The sequence below is a fragment of the Sarcophilus harrisii genome, chromosome 3 (assembly GCF_902635505.1).
Source record: "Sarcophilus harrisii chromosome 3, mSarHar1.11, whole genome shotgun sequence".
Lineage (NCBI taxonomy): Eukaryota > Metazoa > Chordata > Mammalia > Dasyuromorphia > Dasyuridae > Sarcophilus > Sarcophilus harrisii.
The window spans coordinates 28,175,245-28,201,819 of NC_045428.1; the positions used below are offsets into that span (position 1 = coordinate 28,175,245).

General features: G+C 46.7%; 1 protein-coding gene across 1 annotated transcript in view; it reads left to right on the top strand.

Moving 5' to 3' along the window:
* Positions 1-7,252: 7,252 nt before the first annotated feature.
* Positions 7,253-26,575, top strand: part of PRKCI (protein kinase C iota) — a 58,399-nt gene continuing 39,076 nt past the window's right edge. The window contains exons 1-2 of the mRNA XM_031957645.1: positions 7,253-7,383; positions 21,863-21,984. Of these exons, the coding sequence (XP_031813505.1) occupies positions 7,268-7,383; positions 21,863-21,984 (238 nt within the window). The 5' untranslated portion in view covers positions 7,253-7,267. The remainder of the gene's footprint in view (positions 7,384-21,862; positions 21,985-26,575) is intronic.

Consider the following 26,575-nt stretch of genomic DNA (forward strand, 5'->3'; position numbering starts at 1 on the left):
CAGGAAAACATCCCAATCAGGACAAGCAGATGGCAAAAAATGTCTTAAACTCATGTCTTATCAAGATGGGTTAAAGAAGCAGGTGATGATTAGCCTAAAGGGGAGTAGACTTTGTGGAGATGTCTGTGTCTTTGAGTACTTGATTTATCATATTTGGCCCTAGAGGATAGAATTCTTTTTTTTTTTTTCATCAGATTGCCCTTAAGATCATCCCCATCTATTTCTAATCTTCAGTTTCTCCCTGGATCCTCCTTTCCCTGCTACCTACAAAAAAAAGTTTCAATTTTTCACATACTTAGAAAACTGACATATCCTATCATCCCCATGAACTACCGGTCTATATTTCTTTTCCTGTTCTTAGCCAAAATCTTTTAAAAATATATCTGTAATTTTTGCTTCCACTTCTCAACTCTTAGCAATCTGGCTTCTGATCTCAACTGAAACCATTCTCTCCAAAAAGACCAATTACCTCTTAATTTCTCAGTTGGATAGGCATTTCTCTGCTCTTGTCTTGCTTGATCTATTTGACACTGTTACCTATCCAGTTCTCTTCCTTCACTACTATTTCCCTTAGTCTCTGGAATTTCACTCTCTTGGTTCTCCTACCTGTCTCACCCTTTCTTAATGTTTTTTTTTTTTTTTTTTTCCCTTTTAACCCCATCAGGGTTAAGTGAATTGCCTGGGCTCACATGGTTAGTAAGTATGTGAGGTTGGATTTGAACTCAGATCCTCCTGATTCCAGAACTGATGCTCTATTACTGTGTCACCTAAATCTTTTGCTGGATCTTCATTTCAGTCTCTCCCCCAGCACTCTGTCCTGGACCCTATCCTGTGGACTATTTTTATAAATAAAATAACATACTATAAATTCTGTTGTCATTTTTCAATTATGTTTAACTTTCCATGTCTCCATTTAGAGTTTTATTGTCAGAGATAGTGGAGTGATTTTCCATTTCCTTCTCCAGCTCATTTTATAGATGAGGAAACTGAGGAAGACAGGGTTAAGTGACTTGTCCAAGATCACACAGCTAATGAGCATCTGAGGCCAGATTTGAACTCAGGAAGATGACTTTTCCTGATTCCAGGGTTAGTGTTTTATCTACAACACAACATAGCTTCCCCTAAAAGTTTTATAAATAAATACCAGTTATTCGTATTCATATCATTATTGTTATTGAAGCAGGAACACTAGGAGATTTTCACAACAGTCCAAGTGAATTTACAACATTTTACAACATGTTATTTTATTTATAAAAAACATTTGTTTATAAAACTTTAAGCATTGCAGAGTACATTACATGTGCTATTTCTTTAGGCCTGTCCCGACTCCAGTGCATCTTTCACACTGATTCGCAAAGTGATTTAACCTCAGATCCTTACCTACATACACTTCCTATCACCTCTAGAGTTAACTAGAAATTCCTTTGTTCAGCCTTTAAAGCTATTTACAATTTCTTTTTGCAGAGTCATGGGGCTTTCTTCTTCTCTGCTCCTTATAATCCAGACAAAATAGCCTTTATTCTCTTCCTCACCCAGATTATTCTGTCTCCCATGTCTAGAATACTCTCTGACTTCATCTGTCCTATCTCTTCAAAGCCCTGACTTTCTTCAAGGTTCAGTTCAGATTTCCCCATGAAGCTTTTTCCTCTCTCCTCACTATCAGTATTCTCCCTATTAAATTGCCTTGTTATTTAACTGAATTTATTTACTTTACATTTATCTAGTGTAAATGAAAAGTGAATAAATATAACTTGACTATATTATACTATAGATAAATTTAGATAAATACAGTGAATAAATATAATATAGCTAAATATACAACTATAAATGTGCTTATTGTCCCTTCTTACTTCTCTCCCACCCCTATTGTAATTTCCATGCAAGGAGGGATTATTTCATTCTATGTGTATATGGTACAGAGCCTGGCACACAGTAGGTACTTGTAAGTAACTGTGGATTGACTGATTGATTGCTGGATAAAAATGTGATCAAGATTACAGGAAGAACAGGTAGCAGTCATTATTAGGAAATGTTAAGGATGGAAGTTACCCCAGAGCTTAGCTTATTTATAGCAGATGGATTACAGATGAACTTTTCCCACTCCAAACAGCTCATTCTGCTATGCTCCTCATCGAGGACAAACCTTTCTGAAGACCCTAGGAAAAGGAAACTATGCCCCATAATGCAATTCCCTCCAAGCACTATTAAATCTCTGGCTGTAGGCACAGAATAAATATTTGCCCTTAAATTATACCCTTGACATCAATGGGTGATGACTTGAGCCAGAGGCAGCTCACCTGCCTTTGCCCCATCCCATGACTAGGGTGGAGCAGGACTCTTGGAAATTCCATACTGATGAAAAAGAGGGCATAGTTTCCGGGTGAGTGGTGATGGAGAGTGGTACCTGAAATTCCTCCTTTTCCTGAATTTAATACAGTAAAGTGATCACATGGGTAACATAAGCCCTTCAGGGAACTGAAGGAAAGGTAAGAACAGGTTTGGGCAAAGAGGAAAGGATTAGACAAGTTTCAAGCTCTGCTGGAGAGGCAGACTGGTGGGAAGCTGCTATGACTGCTTCCCACTGGTTCTTTACCTCATTCTGTCTCCTCAAGCAAGCTGCTGACCACAGAGAGAAGGGGATGGAGGGATAATCAGAAGGACAAGGGGAAGCTTTACCAGCTTCACTGACTGAATTGCCAGCTAACTGAGAAAGAATTTCAAAACCAACCTGCTTCATTAGTCAAAGCAGATCGGTTTGCTAAAAAGAAGCCAGTTTGAATCATTTGGATCATTATAGTGTAGATACATGGAGAATATAAACTCCCAAAGGACCTATCCCTTTTTTTCCCCTGGTCTTTATATTCCAGCACTTTGCCCTAGGGTAGACCCAATTTATAATATTTGTTGAATGGATAGGGGTGGAAAGGATATCGTTCAAAGGCAGAAGAGCTGGGTTCAAATCTTAACTTCAGGGACCTCAGAATCAAGATTGAAGAATCAGATTTGGGAGGAGCCTCCAAAGCAGTCTAGTCTAACCGGAATCCAACACACCTCTAAGCCTCCCTTGGTTTTGTTATCTGTAAAATGTGGGAGAAGAACTAATTCTTTCTGCCCCAAGGTCTTCTGATAACATCACCTTTCTAGAGAGCAGCTAAAGAATATATCATTTCATTCTTCAAAGGCCTAGTGGTTCTTTGACCTATAGATAAAATAATTTGCAGCACTCTTCCTTGTGCCCTGACCAACCTATATGCCCTATCATGGTTATAAAAGATGGCACAGTAAAATGGGTCTGGAAGTAGGAAGACTGGAGTTAGTTGTGACTCCTTAACAATTCACTTAATCTTTGTCTACCTCCATTTAAAAGAAATCTCTAAAATGGAGATAATAACCGTGCCTACCTCCTAAGGTAGTTGTGAGGATCAAATGAGATCCTATTTGTAAAGCCCTCAGCCCAGTGCCTGGCACATAGTGGACACTTAATAAGTGCTTATTTCTTTCCTTTCCAAACACTTGTGCCAATTGGAAACAGCTCTCATTATTGTGAAGTTCTTCCTGACGTCAAGACTAAATGCACTTCTTTGTACCTCTACCTATTGTTCCTCGGTTCTGGGATCAAGCCAAAAAACCATAATCTCTCTTCCAAATGCTTTTGCCAATTTTTTTTTTTTGTATATATTTCACAATTGGGTCCTGGTCTTCCTCTCTGTCCTTCATGCATGAATTAAAATGAGTACCAAAGGCAGCCTTCCAAGAAAAAGAAATTGGAAAGGGAAAAGAAGTCCCCCTCCCTTCTCTAGTGATGATAAAAAAAGCTTTGGCTGATTGAAAGTGCACAAGATAGGAGCAGGTAGGTAGCACAGTAGATTGAGCACTGGCCCTGAGGTCAGGAGAATCTGAGTTCAAATTCTACCTCTGAAACTTATTAGCTGTGTGATCCTGGGTTAGTTGCTCAATCCAGATTGTTCCAGATTAAAACTAGAAGCAGTTTCTGAGGCTGAGTCGAGTGCAGCTCCACAAAATTTTCCCTCCATTTGTTTCATGCCTTCATTAAATACGTTTATTGAGCATTTACTATGTGCTGGGCACAGTCCCCACTCTCAAGGAACTTACATTTTGATAAAGGAAACAAATGAGATAACATATGTAAAGCTCTTTGCAAACCTTAAAGCACTTTATATAGGTTGGCCATTATTATATTATATATTATTATGAATAATATGTGCTTATTTCCATAAATATAAGTTACTTGCAAAGTGGTTTGGGAGAGAGGCTCTAGTAATTGGGATATCTAGAAAGGCCTCCTGGAAGATGGCTCTTGAGTGAAGTGAACAAACATTGAGGGCCTCCCAAGTGCCAGGCACTGTGCTAAGTGCCAAGGAATACAAAGAAAGCAAAAAACAGTTCCTGATTTTGAGGAGCTCACAGTCTAATGGGAAAACAACTATGTACAGGGGTCCTCAAACTTTTTAAATAGGGGGCCAGTTCACTGTCCCTCAGACTGTTGGAGGACTGGACTATAATAAAAACAAAATCTTTATTTTGTGGGCCTTTAAATGAAGAAACTTCATATCCCTGGGTGAGGGGGATAAACATTCTCAGCTGCTGCATCTGGCCTGCAGGCCATAGTTTGAGGACCCCTGATGTAGAAGGAAGCTATGAGCAGGCTAAACTGGACATGATCGCCACAGAGAAGGCATGGAAATTAAGGGGGATCAGGAAAGACTTTTCAATGGTGGCACTTTGGCTGAGATAAAGCCAGAAGTCAATGCAGAGAAGAGAAGGGAGAGACTTTAAGTCATGGAGGACTAACAGTGAGATGCAACTGGAAGATGGTGTAACATTGGAGGAATAGAATGAAGGCCAGTGTCATCAGATCTCAGGGAAGTAAGGTCTAAGACTAGAGAAGTAGAAAAGAACTGGCTTAGGAAGGATTTTGAACCACAAACAGAGGATTTGATGTCTGATATTTGATCGTGGAGGTGATCAGGAAGTAGTGGTGATGAATGGAAAAAGAATGGGGAGTTGGTATGGGCAGATTTGCACTTTAAGGAAATCTGTTTGATATTATTGAGGAGACTAGATAAAGGAGAGGGAGAGACTATTGCAATAGTCCTGGGGAGAGGTGATAAAGACCTGAACTAGGATTGTGACTTGAGGAATTGATATAAAATGAGCTGGAGAAAGATGTAGCCAACCTCACACTCTCCTTGCCAAGAAAACCCCCAATGCCATGAAGAGCAGGACACAACTGAACACAACCAAAGCGCCTATTATGTACCAGATGCCATACCAAGCACTTTACAAATATTATCTGGTTTCATCCTTACAACAACCTGGGGAGTTGGGAACTATTTTATTTCTATTTTAAAATAAGGAAACTGAGACAGACAGGTTGAGTGACTTGCTCAAGTTCAAAGATCTGGATTTGAATTTTGGTTTTCTTGACTCCAAATCCATTGATCTATCCACCAGGAAGGGGGAATCAGCATTTATATAGAGCCCATTGTGCCAAAGGCAACGTGTTGAGCACTTTTTATTCTTATTTGTAAACCTTGTAAAACCCCTGTAAAGGATCTTATTGGATCCTTACAAGGACACGGGGAGGTTGGCGCTGTTGTTCTTGTTTTGTAATTGAGGAAACTGAGGCAGAGATTAAGTAGTAACTTGTCCACAGTCACTCAGCTAGTAAATATCTGAGGGCAAATTCGGATCCTCTTCCTGATTCCAAACTCCGCATTCTATCCTCTGGGCCGTCTGAGAGCTGTCTGGCCCAGAGAATCTAAAAAAGAAATTTCTAAAAGATGAGTTGACAACATCAGCGCGGGATCGGATACGGAGCTCTCTGGGAGAGTGAAGAGTTGGGCGGGACTCCGGGAAGGACGGTGGTTCCCTTGGCAAGAATAAGGGCATGGGGGAAGAAGAGCCAGGTTGCTTTGGAAACAGCGGGAGATGCCCACGGGACATCTGATCTAATTCCAAAGGTCCGCCCGGCCGCTGACGAGCTGGGACGGGCACTCGGGCGGGGCGCAGGAGGCTGGGAGTCACCCGCGTGGAGGGGATGCTCGAACCTGTGGCGGCCGGGGAGCAAAGAAAGAGGGGCTGCCGCCGCCCTTCCGCGCGCCACGCCCTCGAGCTGCCTCCGAGCCTCCGGGAGCGGCGCGGCACCGGTCAGCAGCCTTGATTGAGCGCCTTCCAGGCCGGCGCTACTAGCCCCTGCCCTCGGGGCGCTCACCACCATCTAAGTGACTCCCGCCCGTAGGCTGAGAGACACCGGTACTTAAGGGCTATCTGGCTGCGCGGAGCTGGGGGAGGGGGTCCCCTGGGAAGGGCATTTCACAAACGGGGACACTGAGGCACGGGGAGGCCGTCGGTGGGCCAAGGTCACGCAGGGGACCGGATGCCGCGGCTGCCCAGCCCCCTCCCGCCCCCTCCCCGGTGACTAAGCGCGCGCCTCCCGCCACGGAGGAATGAGCGGCAGCCAGAACGCTGCTGTGCCGCAGGTTCTCTGGTCGGGGCACGAGGGAGGGGCTGGAGCCGGGTCACTTAAGCCACGACGCCCCACGTCCTTCATCACCCACGACGGCAGCGAGAAGAAAGCAACTTCCCGGAGCCGCACGTGGAACACCCGGAAAACCCTGATTCCCAGAATCCCTCGGCAAGAGAACTCCAAGTCCCAGAATCCCGCTCGGAAACTCCGACCCTGGCGGGCGCTTTGATTCCTTCAGATTGCTGCGGCCCTTGGCCCCCGCCCCCACCTCCTCCAGGGATGAGCTGGACGGAACTATCTGATCCAGAGGGGGTAACTTGTTACCTCTGGCCTCTCCCGCCGCCTCTTTCTCGCGGTTTCGGGGGAAGGATGTGTGACGGGATGTGGAGGGAAAGATTGCGTGTGGCTCCAGTCTGGGGCTGCTGCGAGGTTGCCTCTCCTGAATGGCGGGGAGGGCTGGCTCTTGCGTGGGCCCCCCCTCCGCGTGGTAGTGGTGCAGCCCAGAGGCGGCCCTTCTCGGCGGGGGCCCCGCCCCGCCCCGCCCCGCCCGGGAATGTGGACGTTTGGAGGGAGCGCGGGGGGCGGGCCGGAGGGAGGCGCCGGGGCGCCGGGGCCGCGGCGGAGGAGGCGGAGGCGAAGGAGGCCGGCGGCGGCGGCGGCGGCGGCGGGAGCGCCCGGAACGGCGGCTGCGGCACCATCGGCGGCGGCCGGGCGGCGGCGGCGGCGCTCAGCCAGGTTCCCCGCGGCGCGGCCGCTCCGACGCGGGGCGGCGGGGAGATGCCCACGCAGCGGGACAGCAGCAGCATGTCCCACCCGGGCCCGGGCGGCGGCGGCGGCGGCGGCGGCGGCGGGGACCACGCGCACCAGGTCCGGGTGAAAGCCTACTACAAAGGGTGAGTGAGCGCGGGGGCCCGCGCGGGCGTCCCGGGAGGGGAGGCGGGCGCGGCGGTGTCCCTGTGTCCCCGGAGCCCGGCGCGGGGTCTGAGAGCCGGGGAGCCCCCCGGAGGGGAAGCCTCCGGAGGGCAGGCGCCGGCGCGGCCCTTGCGCCCCCCAGCCTGACAGCGCCCTCCCCCTGGGGGGCTGCTCTGGAGGAGGCCTGACTGCAGAAGGGAGAAGGGGAGGAGTGGAAGCTGCTGGAAGGCAGGGCCGGCTTCCTCCGGGCTCCGGACTTGGCGCTCAGAAGTTTGTCTGGCGCGCGTCAGTGGGATCCAGCCCAGCGCCCACCTCCCCGTCGGGCACCGGGTACCGGAGGAGGGGAAGACGCCCCTGCCCTCCGGGAGCTTGCGGTCTGAGGGGACCCGGGCAGGAGCTGCACACCCCGGCAGCACGCGTGGGGAGTGAGGCGGGGAAGGCTGCAGAGGCGGGGTGGGCGCTTGTGGCAGCGGAGAAGCGCCCGCTGTCATGCCCTTTGTCCGAAGGCAGCGCATCTGCCGGCCCCATCCTTTGTCTCTTGGAGGACCCTCGCACCTGTGCGCGGTGCGGGAGCCCCGGCTGTGAGCAGAGCCCGGGGAAGAGGCCCGCGATCGGAGCCTCAGGCGTGCGCAGGAATGGTGTGCGCCCGGCCAGGCCCTGGGCCTGTGGCCTCAGTTTCCCCGGCGCGGCGGCACTCCACAGCCTCCCCGCTTGCACGGAGGAGGCCGGGTCCCGCGCTGGTGGGGGCCCCCTCAGGAAGGCTTCGCGGGCTCAGTGGGCTTTTTCAGCGCTTGTGCCTGGCTTCGAGGAGCTGGGCTTGGGCTGGAATTTGGGGGAAGTCCAGCCTTCCTCTGGCCTCCCTGTGGGCCGCGGTGAATCCCTGATGGGGGGGACCGCTGAGTCCCAGCAGACAAAGAGAACTTAGAAGCTGCTCTCAAAGCTCCCCGTGCCCACAGGAGGCTGCGCGGCCTTGGAAGGTGTCCTCAGCGTCTGGCATTGCAGGGGCTCCCTGAGGGCGCTTAGCTTGCCCGGGGCGTCAGCCCTGGCCCGGACAGGGCGAGAGAGACCGCCCTGCCACCCGGGCCGGCTCCGGGCTCCGGGCTCCCACTCCGTCCTGGGTGGGGACCTGGGGCTCGGCAAAATACAGTTTTGCATGGGCAAGAATAGGCTTGGCTGTGGGCTGGCCCATGGCAGGAGTTTAGGAGGAGGGCTGTGGGCCAGGCTTGTTTTTCCTTGGGCACAGGCTGCGGGGCCAAGTCCTGAGGAACAATAGGGAAACCAAGTTACGCAAATGCCCTCTCTCCGAGGTCTGCTGGCATAAATCATCGCTCCTTTGGGGCTGCCGGGGACTGCCCAGATGGAGAAGGGGCTCGGGGACCGGGGTGGTTTGGGATGAGAACCCTCCGAGGGAGAACAAAGCTTCCCATGCCTGCCAGCAGCCCAGCCAGGCTTCCTCCCAGGGTCACTCTGGTGATGTTGCCCCACCTTGGCCCGGGAGAAAGAACTCGGGCCAAGCTTCTGGGTGAAGACTATTTCCATTGCGGGGCTTTTCTTCTCCGGGCATCGGAGGCTTCCGGCTCGGGGGAACGGTTTTCCTTGGTCGTTGCTTTGTGAGGCGGATGCCCTCGGTGGCCCCTGAGACCAGCGCGGGGCTCCCCGGGAAGCCCAGGGTTCCCCGAACACACACCTGTGAGCAGGAGCCGGCTGCTTATCCAGGCAGAAGTAAGTGGCTTAAGTGTGCCATGCCTGCATTCCTGAATGGATCAGTGGTTTTGTAGTGCCCAGCCTGCCGCTCTCCCCAGCTTCAGCTCGGGGCCATCGGCGGTTAAGGTTGGCCTGGCTGTGCGATTTCTCACCTCGAGTTGTAGTAATTTAGGGTCACGCTAGTCACGTGTGTGCAGGGAGAAGGCCATGTACAGCAGGGGTTTAGCGCCTCGGCCAGAGGCGGGGGGTTCCTGATGGGCTCTTATTCTTAGGGGGTTTGGGGGATTTGGGGGTTTTACCTCAGCTGCGGCCCTCCCCGAGCAGTGTGGGGAAACCGTGTTGTGTGTACGTGCATCTAAATTGAAACACTGATTTTAAAGGTTTTATTTACTAGCCAGAGCTCCTGAATCCCAGTGTTTTTTCCTTGGAGGCTTTTTCCATTTTCGAAAGAAACTGAGATAGATATAGATAACAACCAGGGTGATTGGTGTGTGATTGGCATTAGGATCCCATATTTCTCTGACCATCAAATTCTTGAAGGGGACGGTCTCATTTGTTCAGGGATGTCTTTGTGAATTCCAAAGTGCAGTTACTGATAGAGGGGTAATTATTAGTTGTGACTTCAGTTTTTTATAAGAAATCGATGCTTTCTTCTCAGTTTAAAAATTGGTAAGCCAGGAATCCTGGCCAGGAGCTCTTCTAGCCTGCTCCAGCTCTGATAGAGAGCCACCAATGAAAACTGCACTTGTGTCCTTGAGAAACTGTCTCACTGGATCATTTCTCTACTTCCTGCCCTGAAATCGAACCTAAGGAGGACTCCATTTTTATTAGCAATATTCTCAGCCGAGCTGGTTGTTGGACTACAGATTACAATGAGTCACTGAAGGAGCTGGTGAATAAACAGGTTAGCTAACTAGGACACCTTTGGCCTGATTTTCATATTTTAAAAAATCCTCTTTCCCAGAAGACATTTTAGCCTGAGAATGACTTGCATCTTCCTCCTATTCTTCATTCCGAGCCCTCAGCTTAGAGATCAATGGGTCAGTTTCCTTCCTCTCTCCAGCATCATTTTTTTTGGTAACAGCTAGGATCGTTTTGTAACTTCTCTTTGAGAAGAATCCTCAAGTTCCTTTAAATTTGATCTTTGTGAAAATGTGCTGTCTCTAGATAAAGAAACTTAAACCACACACTTAATTTGATTAGTTGTTCTAGTGTTTAAGTAGGAGATTGGTTTCTCCCCCACCTCACAGGGAGCTTTTCCTTGGATTTCCTTGGATCATTACTTTGTTATTTTACAGAAATGGAATAAAAGTTCTGTTGGCTAGTGAGAGATTAACATCACAGAAGCATTTTCTTGGTGAGCTCTGGTTTAGTGGGGCAGGGCTTATCAGTTAAATACTTACCTTGTAAAATAGACAGGGGGTGTGCAGAAATGTTTTCTGAAATGACTTTCTCAGAACACAATTGAGCCATGATAATTTTGAAGATTTGGTTGTATATACCAGCATGATAGAATTAGGAAATTGTTGAGTAACTGTTTGTATTTGAAATTGACCTTGTGAGGAAATAAGTAGAATTTTTCTCATAGTTTACAAGTCTTGGCAGGACTCTGTTCCGCTGGTACATTTGCTTTCTGGTTGCTCTAAAGATGACATTAATGAGCAAGAAGGCATGTGTCTGGGCTGTCACGGGCTCATTTGGACCCTCTTTGGGCCTCACTTCCCGTCTTTCTGGGGGTAGTTTCTTTGGAGATGACTCCAAGTACCTGATGTCCAGCCTTTGTTTCTTCCCTTCTTGCACTCCCTTGAGGGCTGTTCACCTCAGGAGGGCATCTCAGCCGCTTGTATTTAGGTTAACCACCTTCTGGTATCCTTGACTCTCTCTTAGCTGAATTCTCTGTGTCCTTGGCAATCCGTTCTGATTAGCCTCCCACCGCTCAAAATTATACTGTATTACTTTTTACATATTTTGGAGGGCATGATCTAGGGCTGGAAACCCAGGGTGACCCAAGCAATGGACTTGGGAGAGAAGGTGCCACTGGTAGATGGGCCTCCCCACAAGTTCCACATGTTGGTGCCCCCTTCATCATATCCCCTGGGGATAGTGTCAGCGCCTCGAGGCTAGGTCTGGCTCGGCTCTGTGTCTCCAAGACCAGCTGTGGTGCCTGGGGTCCTCATGTGTTTGCAGAGTTGGTGCTGTTAGACAGACCAGGCTCAGCGCAGTGCCTGGCACAGAGCAGGGGCTTCTAATCAGCCGGCCACTGCAGCTCCGATCAAAACACCCGGGGAAGCGGCCCCAGCGGACCTCGCCAGGCTCCCGGGGCAGTGGTCCTCGCCAGAACCTGTCTGCGTTTTCAGTCTGTTTCACCAACGTGCACTCTTAATTCTCCCTTGTATGCCTCAGCCACACCAGACCCTCTGTGAGGGCTTGGCCCCCATGGTTCTCATCTAAACTTTGTATCTCTTCCAGAAACTAACTCAGCAACAAAAGAGAAATGCTTAATAAGATGTTTATTGAATTGGATTTACAAACCCTTTTCCAAGCCTGTAATTACAAGAAGGGAGAAAGATTCCTCTCTAGGCAGCACAGTGACAGCCAAGGAGTAAATGGGAAAAACAAACGTCAGGAGCAGAGAAAAAATAATAAGCTTCGTCATTAAGTGGCCCCAAACTGACTTCTCCCCACTGACCCAGCTTGTCTCTCCCTTCTTGATTTTTTAACCGTAAGGTCTCAGGACCCCGAAGTCAAAGTTGGGGGCTTTGTCTGGTGAGATCTCTGCTTCTTGCCGCCACCCCCTGTGGTGCAGCCTGGCTATGGGCACCCCTGACTGAGCAGGGAGCCCTCGAAGTCTGCCTGACGCCTCTGGAGAGTAGGCTTCTGACTCTGCAGGCTTTGGCCCCTCCCTGCCTGACAGGAGCCCCTCCAGGCTCTGGGGGAGTGGGAGACCTGGCTTCCTGTCTCTGCTGACAGAGCTCCTGCACAGCTGAGCCGATCGATCAGTGAACATGAATCCAGCACTTAGTGGAGTCTGTGTCCTTCAGGGGCTCTGCCTTCTCATCTGACAGGCCCAGAACCAGTCAGAGCCTCCCAGGGAGCTCAGGCCAGGTGGAAGGTGACCCCCAGGGGGCCATCACTCTGCCTGGAGAAGTAACCAAGGGCAGGCCGCTCACTTTACAGATGAGAAAACTGAGCCCTGCTGGCCCTTGGCAAGGCCCAGTTCTGCTTCTTCTGTCCTCCCAGGGCAGTTCGATCCCCCTTTAATTCCAGGCCTTCCCTACCATTGTTGCCAGTGTATGTGGAAAACTCTTTTGTTTCCTTTGCTAGCCCCAAAGCTCAGCTGGCCTGTCCTGGATTGGTGATCCATAGATCTCCTCCTTACCTTGGGCTGTGGGAGCCTAGCACCCCATGACCTGGAAAAACCCCGGGGAATTTTTTGTTTTCCACTCCCCTTCACCAGGGAAGAAGTCTTCTAGCTTCGCAGATTTCCTTCTCTTTTTTTTCTGGATATTATACAGTGCTCTACATATGTTTTCTGAATTTCCGAGTTTCTAAACTTATTCTATGTTGTCTGCCGCCTGCACAAAATTTCCCCAAATTTCCTATTAATAATTTCTTATGGTGACACACAGCATGTGGGGGGGGGGGGGGCGATGGGGCAAGTTGCAATGTGGAATGGATAACTGTAATAATTGCTTTGATACCAGGAATAGGAAATAGATTCCACCCCATCCTCTCCTTTCCCCCTTGCTCCTGCATCTTTTTGAGGGACTTTGGGGTTTGATTGTTGATTGATAGATCAGATAGATATTTGAATTGGGGGAGGGAAGGTGGGAGGTCAGCTTGTGTGGACTGGAACGGATTTGGTAGGGAACAAAGAATGCCTGGTTCTTTCTCTCCTCTCTTCCAGCCTGTGGTGTCCATAGGGCATCATTAGATCTGGGGGGAGACTGTTGAGTCTCCCAAGAAACTGGCGCCTTCTGGACCTTCTCTGGGGGTACAGAAACTGCCTTATGGAAGTGCTTCTTGGAAGGAATGGCGAACCATTGATGGCGAGAGAGGAGTTCCATTTTCTGTGTTTCTGACTTCAATAAGACAGACTGGCTTCAAACCATTTTGTGAAGGGAATATTCCTCATTTAGAGAAGTTAGATCATTTTCATGGAGTTCTTTTTCAGAGAAGGAGCAGAAGAAGGAGGAGTACTTTTAAGGTCAAGAATGTAGAACTTAAGCATGTTGGATAAAGGTTAGATGGGACAATCTTACATTCCTAGTGTTTAAGATGGTATTGAGATGCGTCATTTTAGGGAGCCTTATGAATGAGCACAAATGTTGAAAGCCAGTAGTAAGCAGAAGCCTGCTGCTGCTGCAGGGGGAGCTGGAAGTAGAAATCAGGGCTCCTAACTTAGGTAGCATCTATGACTTTTTTTCATTGACATTTAAAACATTCCAATAACTGGACTTCATTGTTATTGCTTTCCACTGTTGATCCCAAGTTTTGAAAGAGTCCCTGGCCTCCCTGAAGGGGGTCTGAACCCTAAAGAAAGTGAACCTAGATTGCCTTCTGGTTCTCATTAAACGTTTAGTACTCTAACTGGGATCTAGTGATGGTGAAGTGTGTGTAAACACGGCCTTTCCAATTACTCAGGTTTTAAATCAAAACCACCTGACATGATTTAGTTCCCAAGACTTAGGGAGCTCCTATTGGGGAGAGAACACACACTTAATGTGACATTGTCCCCCCAGCCCTGTGCAGATGGTGTCAGGGGCCTTCCTAACCTCCCCTTTCTCAGCAAATGAATTCCGCTGCTTAGATGGTTTTGTGATGTTTCAGTGTGAACCAAAGCATTTATATTTACATGTATCATTACCTAAGAATAATTTTAATAGCTCCCTCCTTTTTACTGTGAAAAAAAAAAAAAAAGGAAATGGTTGATTCGTGTGCAATAGTGCTTTCTGTTTTCTTGTAAATGAAAAACTTTAACAAAGAAAAGATTTTTTTCTTTGCCATATGTTCCCTGCTGGGCTGTGGCTCTAGCTAATTTTAAGCCCATTGCTTTTTTGTTTAAATAGGCACCTTAAAATGCCACTTTTGAGGACAAGAGTTTCTTTTTTTTTCTCTTTCCTTTTAAAGAATCAGTTTCTTTTCTCTTATCTTTATGTGAAGGGTGATTGGCAATAATTTTTCCTGTAAGTGAAAAGAAAAGTGAGGAGCTTCAGGACTTTTTTAATAGTGTATTTTCCTTGCAGTATTTCCCGGAAGGGGATCATATCCTCTCTTTGTTCAGTATGTTACTTTATCAGTCAAAAAAGAGTTAAGTACCTATCATGTGTCTGAGAGAGGAGGCTAGGCCATGGAATGATGGAGATAAAATTAAAACAATCATGAGTCACTAAGTGCTAATATTCTCTAATCTATCTTTTAATTTGTTTATATTAATTTTTTTTTTTTTAATTTGAGTTCCAGCTTCTCTCACCTTCCTGCCTCTCCCCCAACCTTTGAGAAGGCAAGCAGGTCAAAATGGTCTAAATGGATACATGACCTAAATGTAGAGAGATTACAAGAAAATTTGAAGATAATAGAACGTATGACATCAGATTTATGGATAGGTGAACAATTTATGAATAAACAAGAAATAGATAACATTACATTAAATTAAAAATCTTTGTACAAATAAATGTAGGCATAATCAGAAGAAAAACAGAAAATTGGGGGGAGGGGAATTTTATAGAGCTTCCCAGATAAAGGTCTTACATCTCAAATATATAAAAAACTTCGTAAAAATCCACAAGAATATTAGTCATTCCTCCAGTGATAAATGGTCAAAGAAAATTGAACAGGCACTTTTTGGATAAAGAAATCAAACCAATTTATAGTCATGAAAAAATGCTCAAAAATCTGGTAATTGACTAGAAAAATACAAATTAAAACAACCTTGAGATATTTCACACCAATCATATTGGCTAAAATGATTGAAAGGGAAAGCTAGGAGAAAAGAGCTGATATGTTCCAAAATATGTATAGTAGCATATGAATGTGGTAGCAAAGAACTGGAAAATGCAGAGATCAATTGGGGAATGGCTGAATTAGTTGTATATGATCTTGATGCTGTGCCTATGCTATAAGAACTGATAAGCCCAGTGATCTTAGAAAAACATGGATAGACTTGCATGAAATAATGAAGAGCAAAATAAGCAGAACAAGAGAATTTGTGCACAGTGACAGCAATATTGTTTTAAGAATGACTTTGAGTGATTTTGACTATGATTAATACTTGTATTAACTACAAAGAACCTGAGAAGGAAGAAACTATTAGCATCCAGGGAAAGAATTGAAAAACAACAGTATTATAGAATGATTTTCCAAAAAATACACATTTGTGTCTAATGATGAGTATCTCTAGGGTAGGGAGAAAGGAGGGAAGAAAAAGAAAAGAAATTTACATGATAACTGTTTTTATAAAGAATAGCAAGTTGTACACAACAGATTTGCAGCTTCTTGTGTAGTCATTTTTTTATTATGCTATATTGTTGAAGTGCTTATTTTATTTCATAAATTAAAAAGAAAGAAATAAAAATAAAAAAGAAGGCAAGTAAAATATCAGTTATATATGTGAACTTATGAAAAACATATTATTCATGTTTCAAGAAAAAAAACAATAAAAAAGCAAGAAACAAAGAAAGTGAAAGTTTTTTTCTTTAGTCTGGACTCAGAGTTTTTATCAGTTCTGTCTTTCAAAGTGGAGGTAGCTTTTTTCATCATAGGTCCTTTGGTAGTGACTTGAATCATTGTTTTGTTCAGAGTAGCTAAGTCTTTCACAGTACATCCTCCTTAGAATATAGCTTTTACTGTGTACGATATTCTGCTGGTTCTGCTTGCTTCATTTTGCACAAATTCATATAAATCTCAGGTTTTTTTGAAACTGTTCTGCTCATCATTTTTTATACCACAGTAATATTCTATCATGTGACTACCACAATTTACTTGTGTGTTTTTAACTTGGTTTCCATTTCTTTGCCACAACAACAAAAAAGTTATTATTAATATTTTTGTCATATGGGTTATTTCCCCTTTTCTTTGATCTCTTTGGGATATAGACCTAGGAGTGGTATTGCATACATAATTGAAATTGTTCTCAAGAATGGTTGACCTTGTTCACAACTCCAACAGTAGTGCATTAATGTCCGCATTCTTCTCTATTCTCTCCAGCATTTATCATTTTTCCTTGTGTGATGTTATCCAATCTGATAGAATTAACGTGATTCACAGCATTTTTTTTTTTATGTGACTATCGATAGCTTCAATTTCTTCTTCTGAAAGCTACCTTGTTCATAGCCTTTGATCGTTTATCAGTTAGGGAATGGCTTTTGTTTTCATAAATTTGCTGCTGTATTTGATAAATGAGGCCTTTATCGGAGAGACTTGCTGTAAACATTGTTTCCTCAAGTTTCCTTCTAATTTTGGGTGCATTAGTTTTGTTGTAATCAAAATTATTTATTTCCTATGAGCCTGTCTCTTGTTTAGATAGATTATAAATTCTTCCCTTATCTGTAGATCTGATAGGTAAATTATTCCTTACTTCCGTAGTTTACTTGTGATATTTTCCTTTATGTCTAAATCATGTACCCTTACAGCTAGGCCTGTACTTTAGGATGATGACATGATTTTGTAACAGCATTCTCTTATGATTCGCTTGTTTAAACAAAATATAACGAAGGATGTGCACCTACTACTCTTGTCTTGGGAAGGTAGACCTTCCCCTCAAGTGGCTTCCTCCATATTTCACATTTTTTTTGATATAAAACAAAAGATGTCACTTTCCTTTGTTGACAGGTGTCTCCCCCTCCTCCTGAAGGAATTCATATCAGGGAAGCCCAGCAAGCTGATGGACACATCGGCCAAATCCAGGGGAGGCTGCCCTGTCTGCCTCTGCCAAGAGGGGGGAGGGGGTGCCGGCTGCTTGTCTCCCTGGGGGCCGCCCTCGGCCTGAGGATGACCAGTTTGGGGCTCTGCTGCTCTTGGAGTAATTGTGCGTGAGTGCTCCTGCTGACTTCCCTTTGCGAGGCCTTCCTGTCATCTTGTTTTGTCCGAGCGTTCAGTGACACTCGTATTTCCCCATGTGTTTAGCCAAGGCTAGGCCAGTGATCCAGCAGCGGGCCTGAGGAGGGGCTGTGAGATGGACAGCGAGCCTGGACCAACCGAGTGCAGTGGGGAGCATAGGGAGGAGGGGCTGGGGGGAGGAGGTGCTCCGCAGGTTCTTCAGCCTGCAGAATCAAGGCGCTCCATGAGCCTCTGAGGATGGCAGGGACTGAAGGCACGCTGCGTGTGGAGAGTCTCCAGTAGCTTGAGGTGAAATTGGCCAATCCTCAAGTTGGTGAAGCACCCGCTTGGTGCCAGTCACTGTCTTAGGTTCTGGGGATCACTCTGGCAAAAATGGAGCACTTCCTGCCCTCGGGGAGCTTCGATTCCATCCCAGTCACTCACCCACCCCAAATACACACAGAATAAACGGAGGTGGGCGTCCTGGCTCATGGGGGGGGGGGTCAGGAAAAGGTTCCTGGAGAAGGTGGTGCCTAAGGGCGAAAGGTGAAAGGGGGTGCAAATACAAGGTGTGGAGGGCAGGCCCTGGTGCCGGCTCGTTTGCCTGGGCCTTAGCATAGAGCCTGGCATTGACTGAGCGACTGACCTTAGAGTGAGGGAAAGAGACTCGGAGAGGCCAGGTGGTAAACCACTGAATCTGAGAGCTCTGGAGGGATTCTAGGGCAGAAGCAGGCTCCTGGGATGCATTCAGACAGGCCCTTGTCAGCCCTCTCTTTAGGAGAATCCCTCTGAGGGTCCTTGTAGGATGAGCTTGATGGGGCAGGGTTTGAGGCAGGGAGAGTGCTGTCAGGATCCAGGCGAGGCGACAGGGTGGAAGTGGGCCTGTCAGGGGCTGTGAATGGCCTGGGGTGTGGAGTCAGAGATGGCCAGCTTGGTTGGATATGTGAGGAAGAGGGGGCAAAGGGCCCAAGGTAATTCATGGACCCTGAGCACTGGGTGGACGCCTTTGACAAAAAGAAAGTTTGGGGCAGGGTTGAGGGGAAACGGTGAGTTCTGTAGTGAGCAGATGCGGTTTGAGACACTATGGGACCCCCCAGTGTGGGCCAGTGTTAGTGAGGGTCGTCCCCACATGGCGATAGTCTTGAGGGATCCACTGAAGGCACCAGGAGAGATGTGGCAGACAGTAGAGTCCCTGGAGTGCACCCAGAGGTGCTGGGATTGAGGGATAAGAAGGGTAAGGAATGGTCTGGCAGGGAGAGGAGAAGCAAGACCCTACATCTGGAAGCCCTTGGGAGGCCGCAGTGTCAGGCCACAGGAGGTCACCCAGCTTCTGCTTGGGCACACTGGAGACTTTGGAAAAAGCAGTGGAGGCTGTCTGATGGGGAAGGCAGGCAGGCTGGATCTACCCTCCAGGCAGGAGACAGGAGCTGTAGGAAGTGGGAGGTGAGATGGAAGTGCATCCCCTTGAAAAGAAGAGGGAATGTTTTCAGTCGGGCTGGTGCTGGGGATAAGGGAGAGAATCTAGAACTTGGAAGTTTTTAAAAACAAATATTTAAAAAATTGTTAGAAATGTAACTGGGAAAAATACAAATTTTAAAAAAAGAAGAGAAAATGAGAGGCCTTGTCAAAAAGGGTGCAGATGTAGAGAGGGTAAGGCGAGGCTGTTGGCTGAGAGGGTCAGCTGGGAGGTGAGACTGAGAGGCTGTCAGTGTGATATATTGAAGTCTAGAAGACAGATATGAAGACTAAGAAATTCTTTGAACAAGAATTTGTCATTTCCTCTGGCCATCCCACCATGGTAGAATGCCCTCCCTCCTCCTCTCTGCCCCCTGCCTTTCCGGCTTCCTTCAAGTCCTAGCTGAGATGCTAACCTTCCCGCAAGACAACTTTCCCCTAACTTTTAATGCCAGGGCTTTCCCTTCAAGATAGCTCCAGTTTATCTAGTGGAGTCTTGTTTGTACAGGGTTATGTTTGCCTCTGGTCTTCTCCTTAGAGCTGAAGGACACAACTTTAGGAAAGGAATTGTTTTCCCTTCTCAATGCATCTCCAGGGCTTAGCATCTTGCCTGTCTTGTGAAAGCAGAGGGAACGAAAACTCTTGGGGCTGGTACTCAGCTGCTTTGGGATATGGATCTGCTGATGAATTTGGAGTGAATCTCAAAGGAGACCATGAAATCCTTGTAAAAAATCATGGCCTCCACTTCTCCCTGTGCTGCAGCTCTGCCAGAATGACCTCCATCCTCCCCAGGGGCTCGTTACTGTGCCGGATGATGACCACTAGCCAAAGATGTTGGCAAGGAAGAGGGAGGGGGAGGAGAGCTCTTAGGCCAGAGCCAGAGGCGATGATGGGGTACACTGAAGGTTTGGGGGATTACGTGTTCTGAGGGGAGAGACTTGGGTGTGTTTGTAGACAGTGGCAAAGGAGCTCTAGGGAATGAAGAGATTGAACATGAAGGAAGGAGCCTGGAGCCAGGGCCAACTAGGGCTGCCAGGACCCCCTCCTCAGAAGCCAGACCGGAAGAGGCCAGAAGTGGGGGTGATAAAGAGGTTTTTGTTTTGGGGAGAGGGGGGAGGGCGCTATGATGCAGCTCTGCTGAAGGTTTGGAGTTGTTGTGAAGAGAGTTAATAGGCTGAGAATAAAAACCTTGTTACTCAGCGGTGCTCAGAAAACCAAAGGATAGAGAATGTGATGGAACAGGAAGAGGGGAATCTGTTCTGAGAAGAGGGGCACAGCCTGGCCTCCCGTGCCCACTGCTCTGGTCTGGCTCAGCTGCTGGTTAGGAAGCACTTCATTCCCTTCTTGTTTAAAGCTCTTTTGCATAGATTAGCCTCCCTCTCTTCCCTCCTTCTGTCCCTTCCTTCCTTCCTTTCTTCCTCCCTCCTTCCCCTTCCTTTCCCTTTCCTTCCCTCCTTCCTTTTCTTCCCTCCTTTCTGCCTCTCTTACACTTTTTCATATATTTTCCTTCCAGGGAATGATTATATTCTATTGTCATTTGTCCATTCCAGATTGTGTAGCCTGTTCCCCAAGCAGTAGGCGCTCGCTACATTTCCTCCTTTTTGCTGTTGCTTGCTACCACAAGAAGTGCTTCTAGAACCCTTTCGGTGGACCTAGGAACTTCCTGTCCTTGACCTCATTGGGGACATACACCCCTTAATGAGATCCGGTTTTTCTCACATCTTTCTTCGTGTTTTCCAGAGTGGTTGGGCCAGTTGGCCCACAGCTTTGTCGTGTCCGGCAGCCCTTTGTCGGAAGGCCTTTTCTGACCCAGTCTGGGCCCTTGACTGGGAGGTGTCAGGAGCTGTGGCTCCTCAGCTATCACCCCCTTCTTTCCTTTCCAGACCTGCCTTTCTCTCCTTCTTCCTCTGGGACTCAGGGGTCCAGGGGCAGCTTTAGAGGCCTGGGCTGCCTCCCAGGGCTTTGGCTTGTCGCAGGGTGCTGCTCCTCTCCTTCCTTGGTGCCTGTGTGGGTCACCCAAAGTGGAGGTAGTTGCTGAAGGGACCCAAGCGCCATCTCACCTTTTTTCAGATGAGGAGACTGAGCCTTCAAGCAGTTTGCCCATGACTACATGGGTAGTAACAGAAAGAACAGATTGGCAAAATTTGGGGATACATGAATGGAACTAGGATAAACTTCCAGAGTTGTCCGCATTTGGAATATTGTGATCAGCTTAGGGAAATGTTATTTGACGAGCTACACTGAGAAACCGGAGCGTGACTAAAAGAGGACATCTGGGATAGGAAGGGGTCCGGGACCCTTGTCACCAGGACAAATGGTTCAGAGCAATGGGAGGTTTACAAAGCACTTTCTGGGAAAACTGAGATACTCAGCGAGCTTAGGTGATGTGGGATCCCACATGTTCTGCCTTCAGGAAATAACCTAGATTAACCTATCTAAGTGTATTAATACCAGTCATTAACCCATCTCTTGATCAATGGAACAAGTTATCCCAGGGATAACAGCGCAATCCTATTTGAGAGTCTGTATCAAAAATTAGGGTTTCCGACCTCGATGTCCAGTGCTCTCTAAATTACCCCAGATGGCCTCCTTCATAGAAGGCCCTGGATGGCTTAGCCTAGGAAGGAGGACGCCAAGCCACCTGGATCATGGCTAACTGCCTTTATGTGTTTAAATAGGTATAGCAATGAACAGGTTGTAAAGAGCTGGTAACCGGGAAGAAGTTTCGGGAAGAAGGAGTTTGCTTTGGGCCCAGGAAGGATTTTCTGGCAATGATAAGTTGTCCTGCATTGGGACTGCCTGCTTTATGAAATACTGAGCTCCCTGTCAATAGACATTCAAGCACAAAGTGGAATGCCGTGTCTGATAGTGAACATTCACGTAACTTTTTAAGGCTTACAAAGTTCTTTGCATATATGATATGATTTGATCTTCTGGGAGGAAGGGACTATTACTTTTCCAGTTTTACAGACAAGAAAACTGAGGCTGAGATCTATTGAACTGTACAACGTATCACCTCAAAAATTCCTGAATTGGGCAGAAGGTTGGACAAAAGGACCTCTGAGCAGCCTTTCAAGTCTAAGGACCTAAATTCTAAATTAACAATGATCAATTTTATTGTAATTATAGAGTGATCAAAGTCTCATGGGCTTGTTAGTAATAGGAATTGTCTCTTAACTGGTTATTCGTTGACTGACCAGCACCTCAGTATTCAGTTGATTTTTTTAATTGTTAAGTTCAAAACATGTGTCTTTTTTTCCTCAGGGACATCATGATAACACACTTCGAACCATCTATTTCCTTTGAAGGACTTTGCAATGAGGTTCGCGACATGTGTTCCTTTGATAACGAACAGCTCTTCACAATGAAATGGATAGATGAGGAAGGTGAGTGAAACAGTAATCATCAGCAAACATTTAGTAAGCACCTGCTGTGTGCCAGACACTGTGCCAAGTGCTGGGGATACAAAAAAGAAGCAAAAGCCAGTCCCTGTTTTCAAGGAGCCTCTAGTCCATTGGGGAAGACAAGCAAACAGAGAGACACACACAAGTTCTGTCCAGGCCAAATAGGAAATAACAGAGGGAAGGGGCCTGAATTAATAGGGACTGGGAAAGCTTCCTGGAAAAGTGGGCTTTTAGCTGGGACTGAAAAGGAGGCCATGGAGCGTCAAGGGCCAGAGCAGAGGAGAGAGGGTGTTCCAGCCACAGCTGGGAGAGAGGGCACTTTGTGGATCAACCCGGATGTCAGCGAATCGAAGAATCCACGTTGAGGAGCGAGGGGTAGGATGGTGAGGGTGGTGTTGGGAAGGGCTTTGACGGCCAAGTGGCATTTCGTCATTGATCTCAGAGGCGAAGGAGGACTGACGTGGTCAGATGGACACTTTGGGAAAGTCACTAGAAACTGAGTGGAAGGCGGTCGAAGGAAGAGTGTCCTGAGGCCTCAGAGCCCCGGCAGCTGCTGCTGTGGCCCTGGTGTGAAGTGATGGAGACCTGCCAGAGGAGGGGGCACAGTGGAGACGTGTGCCAATGGTAAATGGCCTTGGCAGCAGCTTGGATGTCGGGATCCAGGATGAGCTCTAGTTTGAGAACCATCTATAGTAATATTGAAGGTGGGAGGCAGGGAAGCTTTAAAGGGAAAGATAATGAGCTCAGTTTTGGCTATGTTGAGTTTAAGATGTCTACTGGACATCTGGTTTATAAAATGTCTGAAAGATGGCTGGAGGTGTGAGAATGCGTCAGCAGAGGTTGGGGCAGAACAGTGGATCTGGGGTCATCAGTATCACTGTGGTCATTAAATACATGGGAGCTAATGAGATGATCACCAAGTGACATAGAGTAGAGGGCCCAAGACAGAGCTCTGTGGGAGAAACCTGGGGAAGGATCCAGCAAAGGAGCTGTGAGGTGAAAAGGAGCTGTCAGGTGAGATGGTGAGCATGTCATTTGTAAATATCCTTTTTGCTTTTCTCAATTGTATTTTTTCCAAATACATGTAAAGATAGTTTTCTATATATATATATATATATTTGCAAATACAATGTTTTTATTTTTTTAAATTAAAGCTTTTTATTTACAAAATATAAGCATGGGTAATTTTTCAACGTTGACCCTTGCAAAACTTTCTGTTCCAAATTTTCCGCTCCTTCTCCCCCACTCCCTTCTCTAGATGGCAGGTAGTCCAATACATGCTAGATATTTAACATACATTTTTGTAAGATTTTGAGTTTCAGATTTTTTTCTCCTATCCTCTCCAAGACAGCAAGCAATTTAATATAGGCTGTACATATACAGTATTTTTAAACACGTTTCTGTATTTGTCATGTTGTGCAAGAAAAATTAGACCAAAAGGGGAAAAACCATGAAAAAGTAAAAGCAAACAAAAAAAGATGAAAACACTATGCTTTGATTCAGTTCAGTTTCCATAGTTCTCTCTCTGGATGTGTACAGCTTTTTCTACCCCAAGTCTGTTGGAATTGTCTTGAATCATTTCATTGCTGAGAAGAGCTAAGTCCATCTTTGTTGTTGTTGTTGTGTACAATGTTATTCTGGTCCTGCTCATTTCACTCAGCATCAGTTTATGTAAGTCTCTCCAGTCCTCTCTGAAATCACCCTGCTGATTGTCTCTTACAGAACAATAATATTCCACAATATTCATAGATATAAATTATTCAGCCATTCTCCCTCTGATGGGCATCCACACAGTTTCCACCTCCTTGTTACTACAAAAAAGGCTGCCACAAACATTTTTGCACATGTCTGTCCTTTTCCCTTTTTTATGATGTTTTTGGGATATAGGCCCAGTAGAGACACTGCTGAATCAAAGGTATGCACAGTTTGAAAGCACTTTGGGCGTAGTTCCATATTGCTCTCCAGAATGGTTCACAACTCCACCAACGATGTATCAGTGTCCCAGTTTTCCCACATTCCCTTCAGCATTTATCATTATTTTTTCCTATCATCTTAGCCAATCTGAGAGGTGTGTAGTGGTATCTCAGAATTGTCTTAATTTTCATTTCTGTGATCAATAGTGATTTAGAGCATTTTTTTCATATACCTATAGACGGTGTTAATTTTGTCATCTGAAAATTGTCTGTTCAGATCCTTTGACCATTTACCAGTACAATGGATAAAAATAGATGCTTTGGTATTGTTTGTAACTTATGCGTGCACACACATAACAGAAATTTGATACCTTTAAAATTCTTCCTCTGTCAATATTTCCCTCTTCTTCAAGCAAAAAGTTTGACTTACATAGTGAACACAGTGTTTTGTGCTTCCTTGCTCCCCAATGGGAATGAAATTAAGGTTTGATTTTGGGGGGCAGTCAAGTCCTCTCCTGGCAGGGAGCTCATTATGCTGAGTGACTTCCAGTTTCTCCAGACTTGCTGTCAGGACTGACCAAGCTGGAAAAGCTTTGGGTGCAGTGCCGTTGAAGCCCAGGCCAGCCTGCTGAGGTTTGGGATGTTCCTCTCCTGACTGGTCACAGGGTGAGGCATGCATGGCCTCAGCAATCTCAGAGACCACGTAGTAACTTAGGCAGAGGGGTTGGGGTCTGTAGATTTGTAGTGGTGAAGAAACTGCCCCCAAGATTCAGTCTCACATCCTAGGGAGCGTGGCAGAAACCACTCTGGCAGGACTTTATAAACTCCTGTCATTCCACTCAAAGTGGAAAGTAGGCTTAAGAAAACACTCACACATGCGAATGGAGTATAATCTCATTTTCAAGAACATTCATTCAGCAAACATTTGTAGACCAGTTATGCGCCTGAGAGAGATACAGAGATAAAATGGAAATACTGTCCCTGCCCTCAGAATTTAAAGTCAAAGCCTAAGATGTGTCAGTGATGGAAGATGTGGATTAGCCCAAAAGAACAATATGGGACCCACATAGGAGTCACAGGGAGAATGCAGAGAGGGAATGGGGGGAGGCACATGGACTGGGAGGGAGGGAGGAGAGATTGACCAACAGAGAGGGAGGCTTAAGTGTCGTAAGAAAGTTCATGGGGGAGGCCACTGCAGGAATGGATGAGATTCCTTCCAGAGGGGTTGGGGAGGGGGCCTGTGGGGGCGGGGGAGGCAGGAACCGAATAGCTGAGGGGCCCCAAGTTAATGAGTGACCTTGTACACTTTGCAGCAGTTAACATGGGCTCTTCATACAAACAACTTTTCTGCACTGGCTGAGTTTTTCATCTAGCAATCTTAATTTTAATAATTCTGAAATAGAATTCCATCTTAAAGAATCCTGTTATCTTTATCTCCATAGAATGAGGTCATTTCTGTAATTCTTGAGTGGTGGGAAGGCCCTTCCCCATGCAGGCAGCCTTTATTAAGCACCAAGCTCTAGGCTGTAGAGAGTTGGAGCCAGATCCAAGCGCATGGCCACCCGCCGGCTCCTCTTCTGGCTGCTGCAGGAAGCCTGTGCCCAGCTGACCTGTCCAGGAGAAATGCCAAACTCAGGGGCACCCACTTCCCATCAGCCTCCACTCTATTGTCCATAGCCTGCACTGGACGTCGTCCTGGCAGGAAGCTTCCTTAGTGAAGTCAATAGGCCTTCTTCCCGCCTTGCAGAGCCTCATTGGGGTGTACATGGGTCCACCTGGCCTGGGCTCCAGCCGTCCTGGAGGTCCAGCCCCTGCATCCTCCCCTCCTTCTAGTTTGGTCGTTTTTTGCACCCACCCCCTAGGGTTTCCAGGATGCATTTTTTTAGGGAAAAATTTAACCAGGGTCACAGGCGGCCCTTGTAGGATTATCTAAGGACAAATGGCTAATTTCTGGTTTTCCTAAAAAATGCATCTTAAACATCGCAGGGTGTGTGGGGCAGGGAATGGTCTCTTTGAGTATAACTGGGCCTGGAACAAATGCAGGCTTTTATAGTATTCATTAAATTATTTTAGACTGAAGGATTATGGAGTCTGTGTTGGCTTCTTTCTTTGATAATGTTGCAACGATAATTTAAAATAACCCGAACTTTTTGCCGATCGAATGAAGCAAACACTGAAGAAGGGGGAATGTGTTGACCTTTCACACTGTAATTCATTGTCACGTCCCCCTGCCCGGTACAAGCAGAATCGTTACTCCACAAGATTATAGGTTTTTTGAATATGATTGAGCTAGTAGCTCTTCCATTGTCTAGAAAATAGTTAATTTTGCTGTAGAATGGTATTTTGGGTTCCCCCTTCACCCAGCCCTCCCCCGCTTGGCTTATGGCATCAGTGTGGTTTTCTTCCTGTTCTAAACTTGAAAGTGCCAGGCGGAGCCTGGGCCTCCAGGAAACACTTCATCATCACTGGGACTGGGGCCATTTTTGTTTTTTTTCTCTGTGTGGGCTTTAGGGTCTTTTATGAAGTTATTTAACAGTTTTTCCCAAGGTGGAGTGGAGACCCAACTCCTAATTAGAGTAGAAGAGAGAGCTATATTCGATTTCCCAGGCAGATCAGAAAAGCTATTATTAAGAAAAAAACTAACCATCTAATTGTAAGAT